The 15,000-nt window shown below is 34.6% G+C and overlaps 1 protein-coding gene across 1 annotated transcript in view; it reads right to left on the reverse strand.

Moving 5' to 3' along the window:
* Positions 1-2,787: 2,787 nt before the first annotated feature.
* The window catches only part of LOC125038660 (protein PHTF1-like), a 14,150-nt gene continuing 1,937 nt past the window's right edge, over positions 2,788-15,000 (reverse strand). Inside the window, 14 exon segments of the mRNA XM_047632205.1 lie at positions 2,788-3,432; positions 4,141-4,333; positions 4,843-4,988; positions 5,502-5,580; positions 5,939-6,088; positions 6,571-6,742; positions 7,496-7,618; positions 8,195-8,384; positions 9,976-10,116; positions 11,714-11,983; positions 11,985-12,315; positions 12,749-12,842; positions 13,584-13,770; positions 14,649-14,860. Coding sequence (XP_047488161.1) covers positions 3,280-3,432; positions 4,141-4,333; positions 4,843-4,988; positions 5,502-5,580; positions 5,939-6,088; positions 6,571-6,742; positions 7,496-7,618; positions 8,195-8,384; positions 9,976-10,116; positions 11,714-11,983; positions 11,985-12,315; positions 12,749-12,842; positions 13,584-13,770; positions 14,649-14,860 — 2,441 coding nt within the window. The 3' untranslated portion in view covers positions 2,788-3,279.

The following is a 15,000-nucleotide window of genomic DNA, read 5'->3' on the forward strand; positions in this document are numbered from 1 at the left end:
TCATTATCATCATTTGGGAGCAAACGCCGGCAGGGGCTAACGCCGGCTCGCCATGAGGGTCAATTCTTGTTGGAATTCCTCTTAGCCTCAGGATCTCCCAGAGTGATTCTTGAGGTCGATGTAGGCTGCGAGCAGCCCACGTCCGAACTCACGACGGCGCTCTACAATGACTCGAAGCGCCAGGATGCGGTCTATTGTGGACTTACCAGGAGTGAATCCAGATTGCTCCGGCCTTTGATGCCTCAGCAGGTGGTCTCTGATACGTCTCAGTAGGATATGTGCGAGTACCTTGCCTGGTACACTGAGTAGGGTAATGCATCGGTGATTGCGGCAGTCCCACCGATCCCCTTTCCCATTCCAGAGAGGGATGACTACACCCCTCAGCAGGTCAGGGGGAATTGTACCAGTCTGCCAGATGGCAGACAGGACTGCATGCAAGCCCCTTGCCGTAGGTTCTCCACCATCCTTTAACAATTCAGCTGGGATGCCACAAACACCTGCTGCTTCACCACTCTTCAGCTTGGTGATCGTCACCCCTGACTTCGGTCAGGGAGGGTGGATCCTCGCTGATGGGTGGATCTGGCAGAGGAATCTCAACATTACGCGCATCCATGTTAACTGTTGGTGGATCAACATATATATATATATAAATATATATAAATTAATATATATATATATAAATATATATAAATTAATATATATAAATATATATATATTAATATATATATAAATATACATATAAATATATATATATATATATATATATATATATATATATATATATAAATATGTATATATATATAAATATATATATAAATAAATATATATAAACTAATATATATATGTGTGTATATATATATATATATATATATATATATATATATATATATATATATATATAAATATACTGCATTGGCGACGGGTATAGAAAACTAAACAAAAACTCTACGCTCTGGCGAACCACGGCAACGCGCCGACTTTGAGCGCGTGAATTCGGTACATCAAGCCGAATCATTGCCTCGGAGCGCTTTGATGCGCCGCCGCGGCGGGTAGCCGTACGCCACATTTCAAGCGTATTGTTATGACGCCTATAGGCGTGACCCGTCGCTATTGGGATATATATATATATATATATATATATATATAAATAAATAAATATATATATAATATATATATAATATATATATATATAAATATATATATAGTATATATATATAGTATTAATATATATATATATATATTCATATAATATATATATAAATGTATATATATATACATATATAAACACACACACACACACATATATATATATATATATATATATATATATATATATGTGTGTGTGTGTGTCTGTATGTGTGTGTGTCTGTATGATTGTGTGTGTATATATATGTGTGTGCGTGTGTGTGTGTGTGTGTGTGTGTGTGTGTGTGTGTGTGTGTGTGTGTGTGTGTGTGTGTGTGTGTGTGTGTGTGTGTGTGTGTGTGTGTGTGTGTAGTGTGTATGTATATATATATATATACATATATATATATATATATATATATATATATATATATATATATATATGTATGTATATATATATATATATATATATATATGTGTGTGTGTGTGTGTGTATATATGTGTGTATATATATATGTATATATATATATATATATATATATATATATATATAAATATATATATATATCACATTTTGTAAATTGGTCTGAGCAGTAAAGGGCCAGCTGCAGAGTCAGTAACTGTATAACTGACCATGCCCAAGATAAATAAAGATTAAAGTTACTACAGATACAGTACTGGTACATTTCCAAAAATGAACACATTTTTACCCAAAAGAAAAGGATATTGGATTACTTGGAGACTGAACGTTTTGCATTTACAAACTGCATTTACATGTGCCCACCTCTCCTGTTTGTTAAACCACTTGCGGGAAGACTTTAAGTATGGAGCCTGAAAAATACTTCAACCTTGTGAGTAGGACGATGATTGGAATTTAGTCTGTGTAAGGTTTATATAGACCACTCTGTGGATATCTACGCAGTTATAACAGATAATCTCCTTTCACTGTCAAGGTAGAATCATCTGTGTAGTGTGTTTGTAGGGAAACGCATATATATATACAGTTTATTGAGTATGCATTTGTGTGTATAACAATCCTCCCTGACCTGGCTTCGAACCTAGGTCACTCCGGCTATGAGACCAGAGGGCCAGTACTAAACCAACCATACCACACGACCCACTAAAAGGAGTGTGCAACTAGGAGCTAACTAGCTTCCATAGACATTACCTATCTACTCATACATGAGTAATGATAGCGAGGTTTTACACACACTCCCCGTGGGCACTCGGTGGAAATTGATTTAGAAATTCGAAACCGAAGTCAGGTACTGTGGTATATATATGAAAGATGGAATAATGCAATACCGCATTAATATAGGTGTATAACAATCCTCCCTGACCTGGCCTCGAACCTAGCACGACTGGTCAAATAACTGACGGTATTACTTTTGATACTGGTTTAGTACAGCTAGCAGTACATATATCTTTAAAGTCAGTAATGTAATAGACACTGCCTTTGCTTTTGGAGAATTTCTAATTGTTATCTATGGAGATATATTAAGTATTGAAAGAAGAAAATATTTTCTATAGTTCATGTATGTATGTGTGCGCATGTATTTGTTGTTACCTACTGACTTCATCATAAGAACACATATGAGTTTGTTGCAACACCAAAAGATCAGGAATATAAAGAAAAGACCTCTGCCTTAAATTGTTTTTTAATTTTTGAACTTTACATAAATTTAAAATACTTTCATATTCTCACTCTCTTCTAAAACTTATAAGATAGCCATCACACCCTTTTATTATCACATTGAGTTGTTTCCTCTCCTTTCTTCTCTTTCTCTCTCTCATTCTTGTAAAATCTTATTGTCATGGAATACTTTTAACTAACTTCCGAATGTAAAATGAAGTATCTAACCATATCACATTTACATATGAAAAAATTAACACCATTTTGAAATTGTCAATTTTAAAAAATATTACAACAGGTGAATTGGTCATAATTCATCTAAAATCTAAATGAGACCTTAAAAATTGCTGTCACTCTAAAAGGCAGCACACTGGATATGTCATTTGCATACTCTCAAAGCTACTTAATAGATTAAAGCAAAATACCATTAGTCAGATCTACAGATAAGTACTGTACTTCATATTAATTACATCTATTGGTTATATGATTGATAGTTTTTCTCTTCATCAGAAAGCACAGGTTCACTCCTTAAACTTTATTTTGTGAAGTTTGAGTTTGAAGCCCAAAAGGTCAGAGAGAACGCCAGAGCAAGCTGAGAGGACAACCAAGCGGGTTATGTTGTAGAGCAGGGGATTCGCTGAAAGCCCGGAAATTTTAAATGGACTCTCCAGTTCCTGCAAATGATAAAGTATTAAATTATGAGTTAATATATTAAAAGACAAAGATGTAGTGGATCTATATCTGACACACATATGTCAAAAGGCAAAATTGAAATGAATATGAATTTAAAGTCAACATTATTTATTACTTCTTAAAAAATCAAACGTTGAAATTGCAAAGTATCTGTACTTGAAATGGTTGGTAAAAATTACAACATAACTTCTTACTTAGCTATCTATGAACCAATGTTTCATATGTTTGCAATACAAACACCAAAACTTAGGAAAATGCCTGAAATCCAATATATGTAACTTTTTTCTTTATTTTTATACAATCTCTTGATGACTACCCTTCCCCCTTCCAGTTCAAAGACTGAATGATAAAATTGTATACAGTACTGATTTAGTACAAGCACTCTACATTATCCTTGATCCTTGTAGTGTGTTTATTTTTTCACTGCAACATTTCCACACTAACTCTTCCAAAAGAGCCAACACCCATGTCATCATTCTGGATTGTTCATAATTTCAATATCATTTTATAAATCAAAAAGAAGCAGGGGAAAAAAATCTGTATCCAAACATTTTTCCCATAATGTTATTGGATATATACAACAGAACAAAACTTTGTTGACACTTCCATAAACCCCCAGAATATTCATTTAAACTATACAATATCAGCCTTCTTTAAATGATCATCATTACCATCAAACCCTGACTCACCTTCAGCAGGACAGAGACCAATTTTAGAACATTGTTTGCTAACATGAGTTCATCTTTTTTCTGGGGTTTTTGCTCCATGTGTAAATACATATTGATCTGCTCTGTTATGAGGACTGATAAGCTAGAGTACTTCTTGTTGATCATTGCCCCCAACGTCATGAAGCGGATTAGGTAGATGCCAATTGCAAAACACCTGAAACATTTAATATACTTGGTAAATTAACATAGAGTATTAGTCTCAATAAGTTTAAAAAGAGATGCTTTGTAACTACTATTTAATATGTAAGACAGTGTACTATACTAATCTATGGACAGCAAATCTTTTGCTTTAGGCTCTAAGGATATATGTATTCTCTAACTTACATGCACAAAGCCACCCTATTTCACCCTGCATTCTACTATACATGTCACTGAATGTAAAAGTGTGTTTAAAACATCCGGAAACTTTTAAAAGTCAAGAAATATTATAATTAAAATGAGAAGTGCAATAAAACTGAATCTTGTAATAACATACATGTTAAAGACTGCAAGCATAAATATTTTTCTTAACTGATGAGCTGCATCAGAGAAGGCAAAAGTATTAATGAACTGATTCAATCATGCAATAATCTATTTTTGCTACAATGGTACAATGGTCACACAACTGCCCAACCTCCCTCTACTGAACGGAAATGTCAAAAGAAAAGGAATCGCGATACATACCAGAAGAAAAGTTCGCAATTGTACAGTGTGTGCTGTGACTTATCATCTTCCTTTAGCAGTTCAAAGCAAAGATATGACACAAGCAGCAAAGTAATGAAGAAAGTGGCAGAAACAATGACATCCACTGAGCGCTGTGGGCCTCGTTTCTGTTGCAGCGAAAGCAAAGGAAAATAAAAGGATCACGAAAAAAAAATTGTGAAGGTTACAAAAATGTATTACATATCATATACTGGCTGTAAGTTATTGGTACATCATAACCAGTGATACATATTCTTAAAACTACTCCTAGAGTGTACAATTATCATAAAAATCATAATTTGGGGTTACTTTTTATCATAAACGAGAAGCTGAACATTTAGAGAATCATTTGTTTCTATATTCACTATCCCCCTTCTAGGATGTAAAATAATGATGTGTCAGAACTTCATATCTGTGTAGCTGTAATTATAAATCTATATCTATCTATCTATCTATCTATTTTTTTTTTCTTTTTTAATACAATAACCTAAAGAGTATTATAAAGAGGAAGTACATTCTAAGCATCTCTTTCAATAAACAATCTCTCTCTGCATATAAAAGATTATTAAAATACTTTCAATTAAAAAATATATATACTGAGTTATAGCACAGAATGATGTTAATCTAAAGTTTAATCTCACCTTTAAGCATGAGCGTACAGAAAGCCATGTTTTAATATTGTGAACTTTGTTGAGTCTGAAGTGAGGTAGATCATATTTTCTGAAACAATTATTAAATGATGAAAATAGTTCTTTGGTAATTGTTACTATTTCTTATTATTTAAAAATAATTTAACTTTAAAATCATGTGGAATACTACACATATTTGCACCCGCCACCACCCCACACACACAAATACACAAACAAAAACAAACACACACGCATGCGTACACATGCATGAATGCATGCATGCGCGCACACACACACACACACACACACACACACACACACACACACACACACACACACACACACACACACACACACACACACACACACACACACACACACACACAGTCTCTTTAATATGTCCTTTATCTTAAACATCAACACGATTCTTACCACAGAAGTATGCTTACCTAGCTCGGCGGGCGGACGTAAGATAGCAGAAGTGTTTGGCATAGAGAAATCTTTGCTTGAAAGTTCTCTCTGCTACAGACAGTAAGAAAAAAAATCCTCCAGCCAGGCAGAGTCTATTAATAGAGCTCAACAGAATTACAATCGAAGACCTGAAACATATGTATTTAAACTTTAGAGCTCAATAATTAGAGACTGCATTATCAAAAGGGGTTATCATTTACTCATCAAATATATCAGCATGTTTAATCAAAAGTGAATAATGTAAAATTAGTCCTTCTAATGGAGTACGTCAAAAACAGGTACACATAAGGACAAGGTATAGCAATAACAGATAAACTCAAATTATTTCATTTAATCCATAACAGCAAGTGAGGAGAAAGTATACCTTGTCCTAAATAATTAAAGATTGTGATGTTTATAAGTCTCACAAAGTACATTTTGATCTGTAGATTAAAAAATCATAACCAAATTTTTTGGTAAACTGAATCAGGGTACACAGAAGCAGCTGATTAGTGCACTGATACGCCACAAATCTATTAGATCAAATTAATGGTACATCCTTTGAGGGTTATAGAAATACTCCAGTAGAAAATAATAATACTAATCAAGTACACTGCAGCCTCTCTCTTACCACATATTCCCGCCAAGTAGTCCTGTGAATACTTTCTCTAACAATTCCTTAAATGCTGGGATCCAATCCTGAGAGTCAGAAGTAACTACAGTGTCCAAGAAATTTCCAAGAGCAGAATAGTCAACTCTGTATATGCTTGGTACCAAAGCTATCACTATGGCAATGGTTAGTCCTGAAAAAAAGAGAAAAATCCCCAACAATTAAACTGATGAATGATACCTCCCAATGGTTAATTTGTTAACTGACTGATCAAAAACTACCTTTATTAGAGCACTAAAAAATAGAGTATTAAAAGAGTAGCAAGACCTCTCAGCATTGTGAAGTACTCATAACAATAATGAGTGGTGTGTTTATATAAGTACCTAATTAATATCTGCTACCACAAATGCAAAGCAAATGGCTGCCTCTGTGAGAAATAACTCCAAGACTACTTGCACTATCTGAACACTAGAAAAACACCTAGCTGAGATATTAAAGACAAAAGGGCCTGGTAATAATCTAATTCCTTCTGACTATGTATGACTTGGACACAACCTAGGGGGCTATTGGTAGACAATGCCCTGGCCATTGTCTCAAACTTACATTGAAATCTTCTTTACAACCTAGGAAATAACCATGATGAAATCATAACATGCTCATTTAGTCTACCTCAAAAATGAAAACTCTAATCGTTCAGAGGTCCTAGAAAATGAAACTTTAAGTTTACATTTTTTTCTAGAAAGGTTGAGTTCTTACATGTGTAAAGTGATATAGTGCATACACTTTATCAACTGAATTTCCTTTGCTTCTTGCAAATTACATCGAAACCTTCTACAGAAAATATAATCTCCCCCCTTTTCGAAATAAAAGTTATAAAAGACATCATCTTATAATTATCTATATTTTCTCTAATTACAGGAAATAATACACAAACAAAAGCACTTACCAAACTGAAGATAATGAGTCGTGTGATGTAAACTATCCACCTTCGATATAACGGCTGAAGAGATGTCTAGGACAGAGAGGTCAACTTTCTTCACCTCAGATTCTTCCCATATTTTGCAGCTGACTGTTTGGAGGTAAAAACACATAGATACCAAGATTAATACACATGGTACCAGTTAGACCAATCACTAAAGTGACACATAAAACCTTTATTCTAGAGTTGGATATCCTATAGCATGATAAGATATATGAAAAATGACAACATAACAATGCACGCAGAATCCACAAGAAGCTGTTAATAACTGCATTACGGTCTTTCTCGAATCCAACTGTGCACATCATAAAACAAGATTTCCGTTGATTAAGTACTTCACTATTATTGGATAAATCATATTCAACTTTATTTCAGTCTGTGGATACTTTTGGAATCTGATTGTATAAAATAAAAATAAGAATAAATCAATTTAAATCCTACATAAATAATAATCTCATTACTCCTAACTCAACAATCAAATCATGCACCATCATATCCCATGAAAAAATAGAAGAGAAGAGAAGAGAAGAGAAGAGAAGAGAAGAGAAGAGAAGAAAAGAAGAAAAAGAAAAGGAAAGAAAAACGAAAAAGAAAAAAAAAATGAAACACGCTTTTCTATAGCAGCATATCTCTCTCCAATAATCAACTAATCAAAATGTTCCATACCTTTGTCAGATACATTGGGAGCGGAGGTTATAATTGCGGCTGGTGAGCCCTGAATGTTCCAGTCCAATGCCTCCGACCTCAAGAAAGTCTGATCTGACTCTTCGTTGTCATCCCAACCGCCATCACTCTCACTGCTGTAGCTCAAATCATCACTGTTTGTTGTTATGCCCATCCATTCGTACTCGCTATGCTGTGGGGGAAACTTATTCAGATGCTTTGATAAGAGCAGGTGCTGTATGTATGAATATTCAAGTAAGACATGATAATTTTCCTGCCTTTGGAAATGTAATATCAGAATTGTGTTTATCATGGTGAATATTTCAATATCTTTTTGTTCTTTTTTTTCCTTTTCTTCAAGGTGAATTCTTCTAAAGTTCTTCCCCTGTTACCATCTACATTTTACTTTTCCCCCAAAAAAATTGTGAGGTTACACACTGGCCTGAAAGCCACTATATTCAGCACATACAATATGTACATTAAGCAATGATTCTTGTAATTCAAAGGCCTTTTTTGGATATTTTTCTTTGTAAAGCAATAGGAAGAAGAAAAAGATTTTCTCTTATTCATAACATGTATAAATCCCCTGTTTTCATTTGGTATCCAATATCTTATGGCATACCTAAACTTTTATTATGTTATAGTTTGTATAGATTCAAAGTAACCAAGTAATCAAGTAAATATTACTGCTTCAACACATAAAAATTGTATAAACTGTTTAAACCTATCAGTCTATACATTAAGAGTGGTCTACTTTATCAACCAGTTCAAAGAATTAAATGAAAAACAGCCATGCAAGATATGCAACAGGTTGAAGAAGAGAACCCTGCTGTGCACGCTATCAAAATAGGTGTTTCATTTCTTTTAGTTTATCCCACAGAAACTTCCTGGATAAAGAAAATACAGAGCATTTATTTTTTTTGACAATTTTTATAATTTTTAAGCTTTTTCTTACATCAACTAATATGAAACAAAAGAGGGTTAATCTAATTTACATATAGCACTGGTCTCATTCTGATCTTGCAATTTTCTTAGTTCAGAACCTCCCTCATAATCACTCCTGCTCTTACATCAGATATAAAAATGTAAAACTGTGTTCATTATTTCTTTTTAAAAGCTCATTCAAAAAAGAAATGATAAGAAGAGAAGAAAATCAAAGTTGAATGGCTGTAAATTATCTGAAAACATAAATGCACTACTGAAAATCATATAACATATATATATATATATATATATATATATATATATATATATATATATATATATATATACATACATACATATACATATATATATATATATATATATATATATATATATATATATATATATATATATATATATTACAAATTGCTATATCAAAATCTATATAAATGTTCATAGCTGATTCCAACACAAGGTTATATGAACAAAACTTCTACTTGTTACAGTGAATTACCAACAATGAAAAATGAAGGAATCTTTACTTAGCATTTTGCACTGCCAAAATATATCAACTAAACATGGTTAGCTTTTCTATACACTAAGATTAGATCTTATAGACTTTCAAAACTTATGTAATCTGTTTATTAAAACCTGATAACATAATGATAATGTAGAAAAATATATAGACGAGTATACAAAAAAAGACCAATAAATACTTATATGTATAAACACTTAGTAACTATGCAAGACACTGCCTGTACATGCCAATATGTTGCCTGAACCATGATCACTTTTTTATCATATTATCATATCAGACTAGCATTCCAAGGCTTAAGTAAGCAGAAGCATTAGTGGGTTACCTTAGCCTTCGTATACTGTGGGGATGGGCTTTGTTCCGCATCGCTTTCACAAGAGGAGTTGCAAGAGCTTCTCTCAACAGCCACTGGTAGGAGCTTGTGAGGGGAACGGCGGCTGGGGTGGCTAGCACTGGTATCAGATGGCTGTTGGTACAGGTATAGGGTCTACATACAGCACAGATTACAAGAGGCATTGACTTACTGTCTGGATATGGAGGTAATGTACAACTGCCTCAAAAAGTTCTTTAACACTCTGCACTCTGGTAATGGTTTGATTACTACTCAAAATTACATAGCATTCCCTGCAACTGTGAAATCTGGCATACACACATATCATTCATATGGGCATTTTTCCAATGCCTATATGGGTATTTACCCTAATTATTATGGGTATTTACCCTACTACTGTGACAGTGCCACATCTTGACAGAAAGTAACACAGAGGCTTTAGGAATTTCTTGAGGCAACTGGACATGAAATGGGTAACCAAAACCATGATTAGTGTCTATATTTTTAAAAATGTATATTTTTAAAAATATGAAAAAAATAAATAAAAGGGAACCACATTTACATTCTCAAAGATCAACACTGTTTTCAACATAGGGTCTATGTGAGCGACCATAACTCACCCTCATCAGATAAAGTGCTTTAGTGCTGATAAACATTAGACGTAACTTTGACAATAAAAAGGTGCATATTTCTTAGGGTGTTATGGAGATAAAATGCAAGCTTTGTGCATGCTAAATAAATGCAATACCCATACTCTTAAGCTTTTACTTGCTTCTCATTTCTTCTTTGTCTTACTGCATACTTAATGATTTATAGTCTAATAAAATACATATATATATAAATACATTTTTCATGCCGAAAAGACTACCTGATTAACATCACTTTATGTATTTTTTACCTTTTAAATATGTTAATGTAATTACATTTAATTTCATGTAATTTCTTAAAATATCTGAGAACAATATTTCAAGATCATGACATACCATCTCTTTGTTTTTAAGAAACAAATTATTAAAGCTTGTTTTAACCATCAGGAATAAATTTTCAAAAGTGGTAATTAAAGTAACTTAATCCGCCAATTAAATGTGCTGGATGCATATTACTTTTTAATAATAGATCTAATCCTTTCCCTGTGCTATACCTCATTGCTGACCATCCCTTCCTAAGGCTTAAGAATAATGTCCAATTTTCTTTTATTTTTAACTCAAACTTATTGTATGCAAAAATAAAATAAAAAAAATATGGTAGTGTACATGTAAATATCCCATATTCCCTTCTTTCCTGTATCTAATTATATTTTAAGTTGATACATCGTTGGGTAATGTATATCTCTAAATATCTATTTCTCACTGTATACAGACCCCTATACATTCCTTTCTCACTGAATATATAATACCTCTAAACATCCATTTCTCATCCTTTTACATTGGGTCACAAATACACACGAGCCCTCAACCACAAGCAGCACAAACAATAATCCCTTACACTGTTCAAGGCCTTCCAAGCACCTCTATGCTGTTAACGCAAGTATACAGGTAATACACAGTGGCTGATTATTCAAATGGTTCTGCAAAGAAGCCAGTTCATATGAAGCATTGCAAAGTAATGGAAAAAAAAGGAGGGATAGTTGGATAATATGAGGTATTGCACAACAAAAGGGTTAATATTCCAAACCATGATGCAAGTAAAAAGTAATCCTAACCTTTACAAATAACTGGGTGCTATTTCTCACCTTCCCACACGAACAAGAGCACCAAGAACGCCTTGCAGTCTTCTTCATGTTCCAGCTGTCAGTATCAGTAGTTGGGCCTTCAAAGTCCCCCATACCACTTTCCTCTCCTCCATCGCTACCCCCATCAACATCTGGTCTCTCTCGGGGAAGCTTAAGGTGTATACTTGGTGCAATGTCCTCAATGCCCTGGGGTCCGCAGCAGGCTATTCTTTCCCTCGCATTTGCCTTTCGACAAGCAACTCTCAGTCCTGCAGTCATCAACTCTCCCAACACCTCCATCCAGGGGAGTATTCACATTACGCCCATCATCACCACCGTTATCAGCTGGACAAAATTCTTGCAGCCCCTTTTTCTTCAGCTGATCGATGAATATCTCCCCCTTGCTTTCCACAATGCCCGCCACTGGGCTCCTGTCACTGGAAGAGGTAGTGGCAGAAGAACTGGACTGTTCATCTGCCTTGACATTCTGAGAGGAGCCGGATGAAAAAATTATAATGCTCGGTTTGCCTTTCGAGTCCACACAGGGGGCAACATTGTTCTCAGAGGCTGACCGTGGACGTAAAGGGTATACCTCTTCGTGCTTTGGCTCCTCTGAATGAGATCTATATAGGGAAGATAAAGTTTCATCAATAATACAACCAGCCTATTTCTTAAATAATGAAGTAGTACATTACATTTTTTGCAGTTGAATTTGTAGCTAATTCATAAATATGTGATCATGAATATATATAGCTTGATAGTGTGTGTGTGTGTGTGTGTGTGTGTGTGTGTGTGTGTGTGTGTGTGTGTGTGTGTGTGTGTGTGTGTGTGTGTGTGTGTGTGTGTATGTGTGTATGTGTGTGTGTGTGCGTGTGTGCGTGTGCGTGTGCGTGTGCGTGTGCGTGTGTGCGTGTGTGCGTGTGTGCGTGTGTGCGTGTATGTGTGCATGTGCATGTGCATGCATGTGTGTGTGTATTTGATTTGTTTGTATGTTTCTAAGAAAAAAACAAATGCAGGTGCTAATACATGCAGACAAAACAACTTAACCACAGGTACCTGAACGTTTTAAATGGTGACCTATTGTGTTTCTTAGGTGGATTAACAGATAATCTTGTAGTATCACGCCTAGTACTGCTACACGAACATTTACCTGGAAAGCAAAAAAGTAAATCTGAAAATGCACAAAATAAAGTTTTCTACAAAATTTCTGAACCTATTGTATCAATTACCTAACACCTTAACCCAATCAGCCCAGATGTCAAGAATACATGCCATGCCCACCTGTAATATTAGTTTATTAATTGTCTACACTTAAATAACTCTATAAGTATTTAGTGACCTAGGAGTCAATTATCAGTCCAACCTACCTCACCTTTTCCTTGATTTTCGGAAAGCTTCTTTTTCATTCTCTTATTGTTATTATTGTTATTAGTATGCTAATAAAATTATAATGATTATAAATCCAATACCAATAATAACAGTATCAGTATTACTATCATTAGAGAAAAAAAAAAACATTTTCCTGCAAATTCAAGGAATGGGGAAATCATTAGGGCCAACTCAGTGACTCCTTGATGGCTGAGTACATGTGGAGCCATCAGTATGTAACAAAATTCACAAAACACTACAGTGAACAGTACATACAATTGAGGCAAATGGGCTAATATCATCCACAAAACCTTTTCAGATGTGAGACATCCTAATTCTAAAATTAATACTCATATAATCTATGTCAACTGCCTCCCCAATATCCTAAACAAAACTTAAACTTCCGAACATCGTACCCTGCCTAATTTTTGTTACTAAAAATCCTCTTTCACATCTTTCATCAAAGTACGTATTACTATTTCTTCACCTCTCTGACATCATTCATTCATCTGCTTCCACTCACCCCGTCCCTTCAGTGAGACACTTCTTCGTAGGGACCTCATCCTCCTCCCATGTCTTATGCCAACTGTTCCTCGGCTGTGATTCGGGGATGAAATTCCCGTATGCCGTGTGCATACGATTTGAGAGTGAATCACACTTAACACCAAAATCCCTACGCATGGTAGCAGTACTTCTGAGGCTGGAATGTCCTGTGAGAAAGTCTAATATTAAAATAACTAATAATGTGGTAGGTTTTTATGAAGATAATGTTAAATCAAATAATTTTGGACAGCATTATAAACAGATCCTTATTTCAACACTATCTTAAAAATTTGCATTGTAAATGACTGTTACATTCTAAATATCAAATTGAACCAAATATTCTCCCTAAAATTAGATAATGTCAGAAAGTAGTCACCTGATATGATTAATTAAAAAAAGTTAAATCCTGTGGAAATTCCCACAATATGACAGCCTGATTCACATTGACACTGGACTACACATGGCAAAATTTATCCCTACCATAAAAGTCAAAATCTACCACATTTCAGCTATCTATATAAAAGCAATCTTAGATTAAATAATTGTGTATGAAAGTATACAAAAACACAAACTTTCCTGTCCTCTGTGCACATGCATCCCTGAACAATGCCATTTTCAAGTAGTAATGAGAATTTTCTCAGCTGGAATTTATAAGTCATTTAACTTAAATATACAAGTAGCTTCCCTCTGGAATCTGGATCTCTTTCATACTTGTTTTATCAATCTCTCTTTTTCTTTTTCCAATTTTCCCTGTTTCTCTAATTCTTACTTTTCCTTTTTCCTCTAATCACTGAAAATAACCCCCCTAGTGGCTACATACAACATCGAACACAAGGGGAGAACAGATTATCTCAAAGCAGAAGCCTATCAAAACTGGTATATTTCAACACTATACTCCATTTTGCAGGTGTTGTTAATGATGATAATTTTTTTTCCTTAGAAGAAGGAGGTTCTAAGAGTACTTGTTAGTTGTCATTTCCACAGCAAATAACCCCCCTAGTGAATATGCAGACATAACCAACTTTCAAGCCCAGATAAAACTAACCTTAAGAAACGCTTCATCATTCCTACAGCAAAACATGATGATTCCAGACATGAGTATTGAGCTGTACACTGACAAGACCACAAAGAAGCCTGTGCATGAAGTCTCTCGAATCCACCATGATGCGTAAAGTGGCAAGAGTATTATGCGAGATATTCCGTGTAAACCCGCCAGCCATATTCCCGACTGTGGTTTTGCCTTTGGAAATGTTGATCCTGTATTGAAGAAATTGTGTTGATTAAGATATGAAGACATGTAGGGTGATCTTAACCAATTCCAGATAATAACAGACAGGAGTGTGTCAGAGAGAGAGAGAGAGGGAGAGGGAGAGGGAGAGAGGGAGAGAGAGAGAGGG

Source organism: Penaeus chinensis, chromosome 25, assembly GCF_019202785.1.
Source record: "Penaeus chinensis breed Huanghai No. 1 chromosome 25, ASM1920278v2, whole genome shotgun sequence".
NCBI classification, from domain to species: Eukaryota; Metazoa; Arthropoda; class Malacostraca; order Decapoda; family Penaeidae; genus Penaeus; species Penaeus chinensis.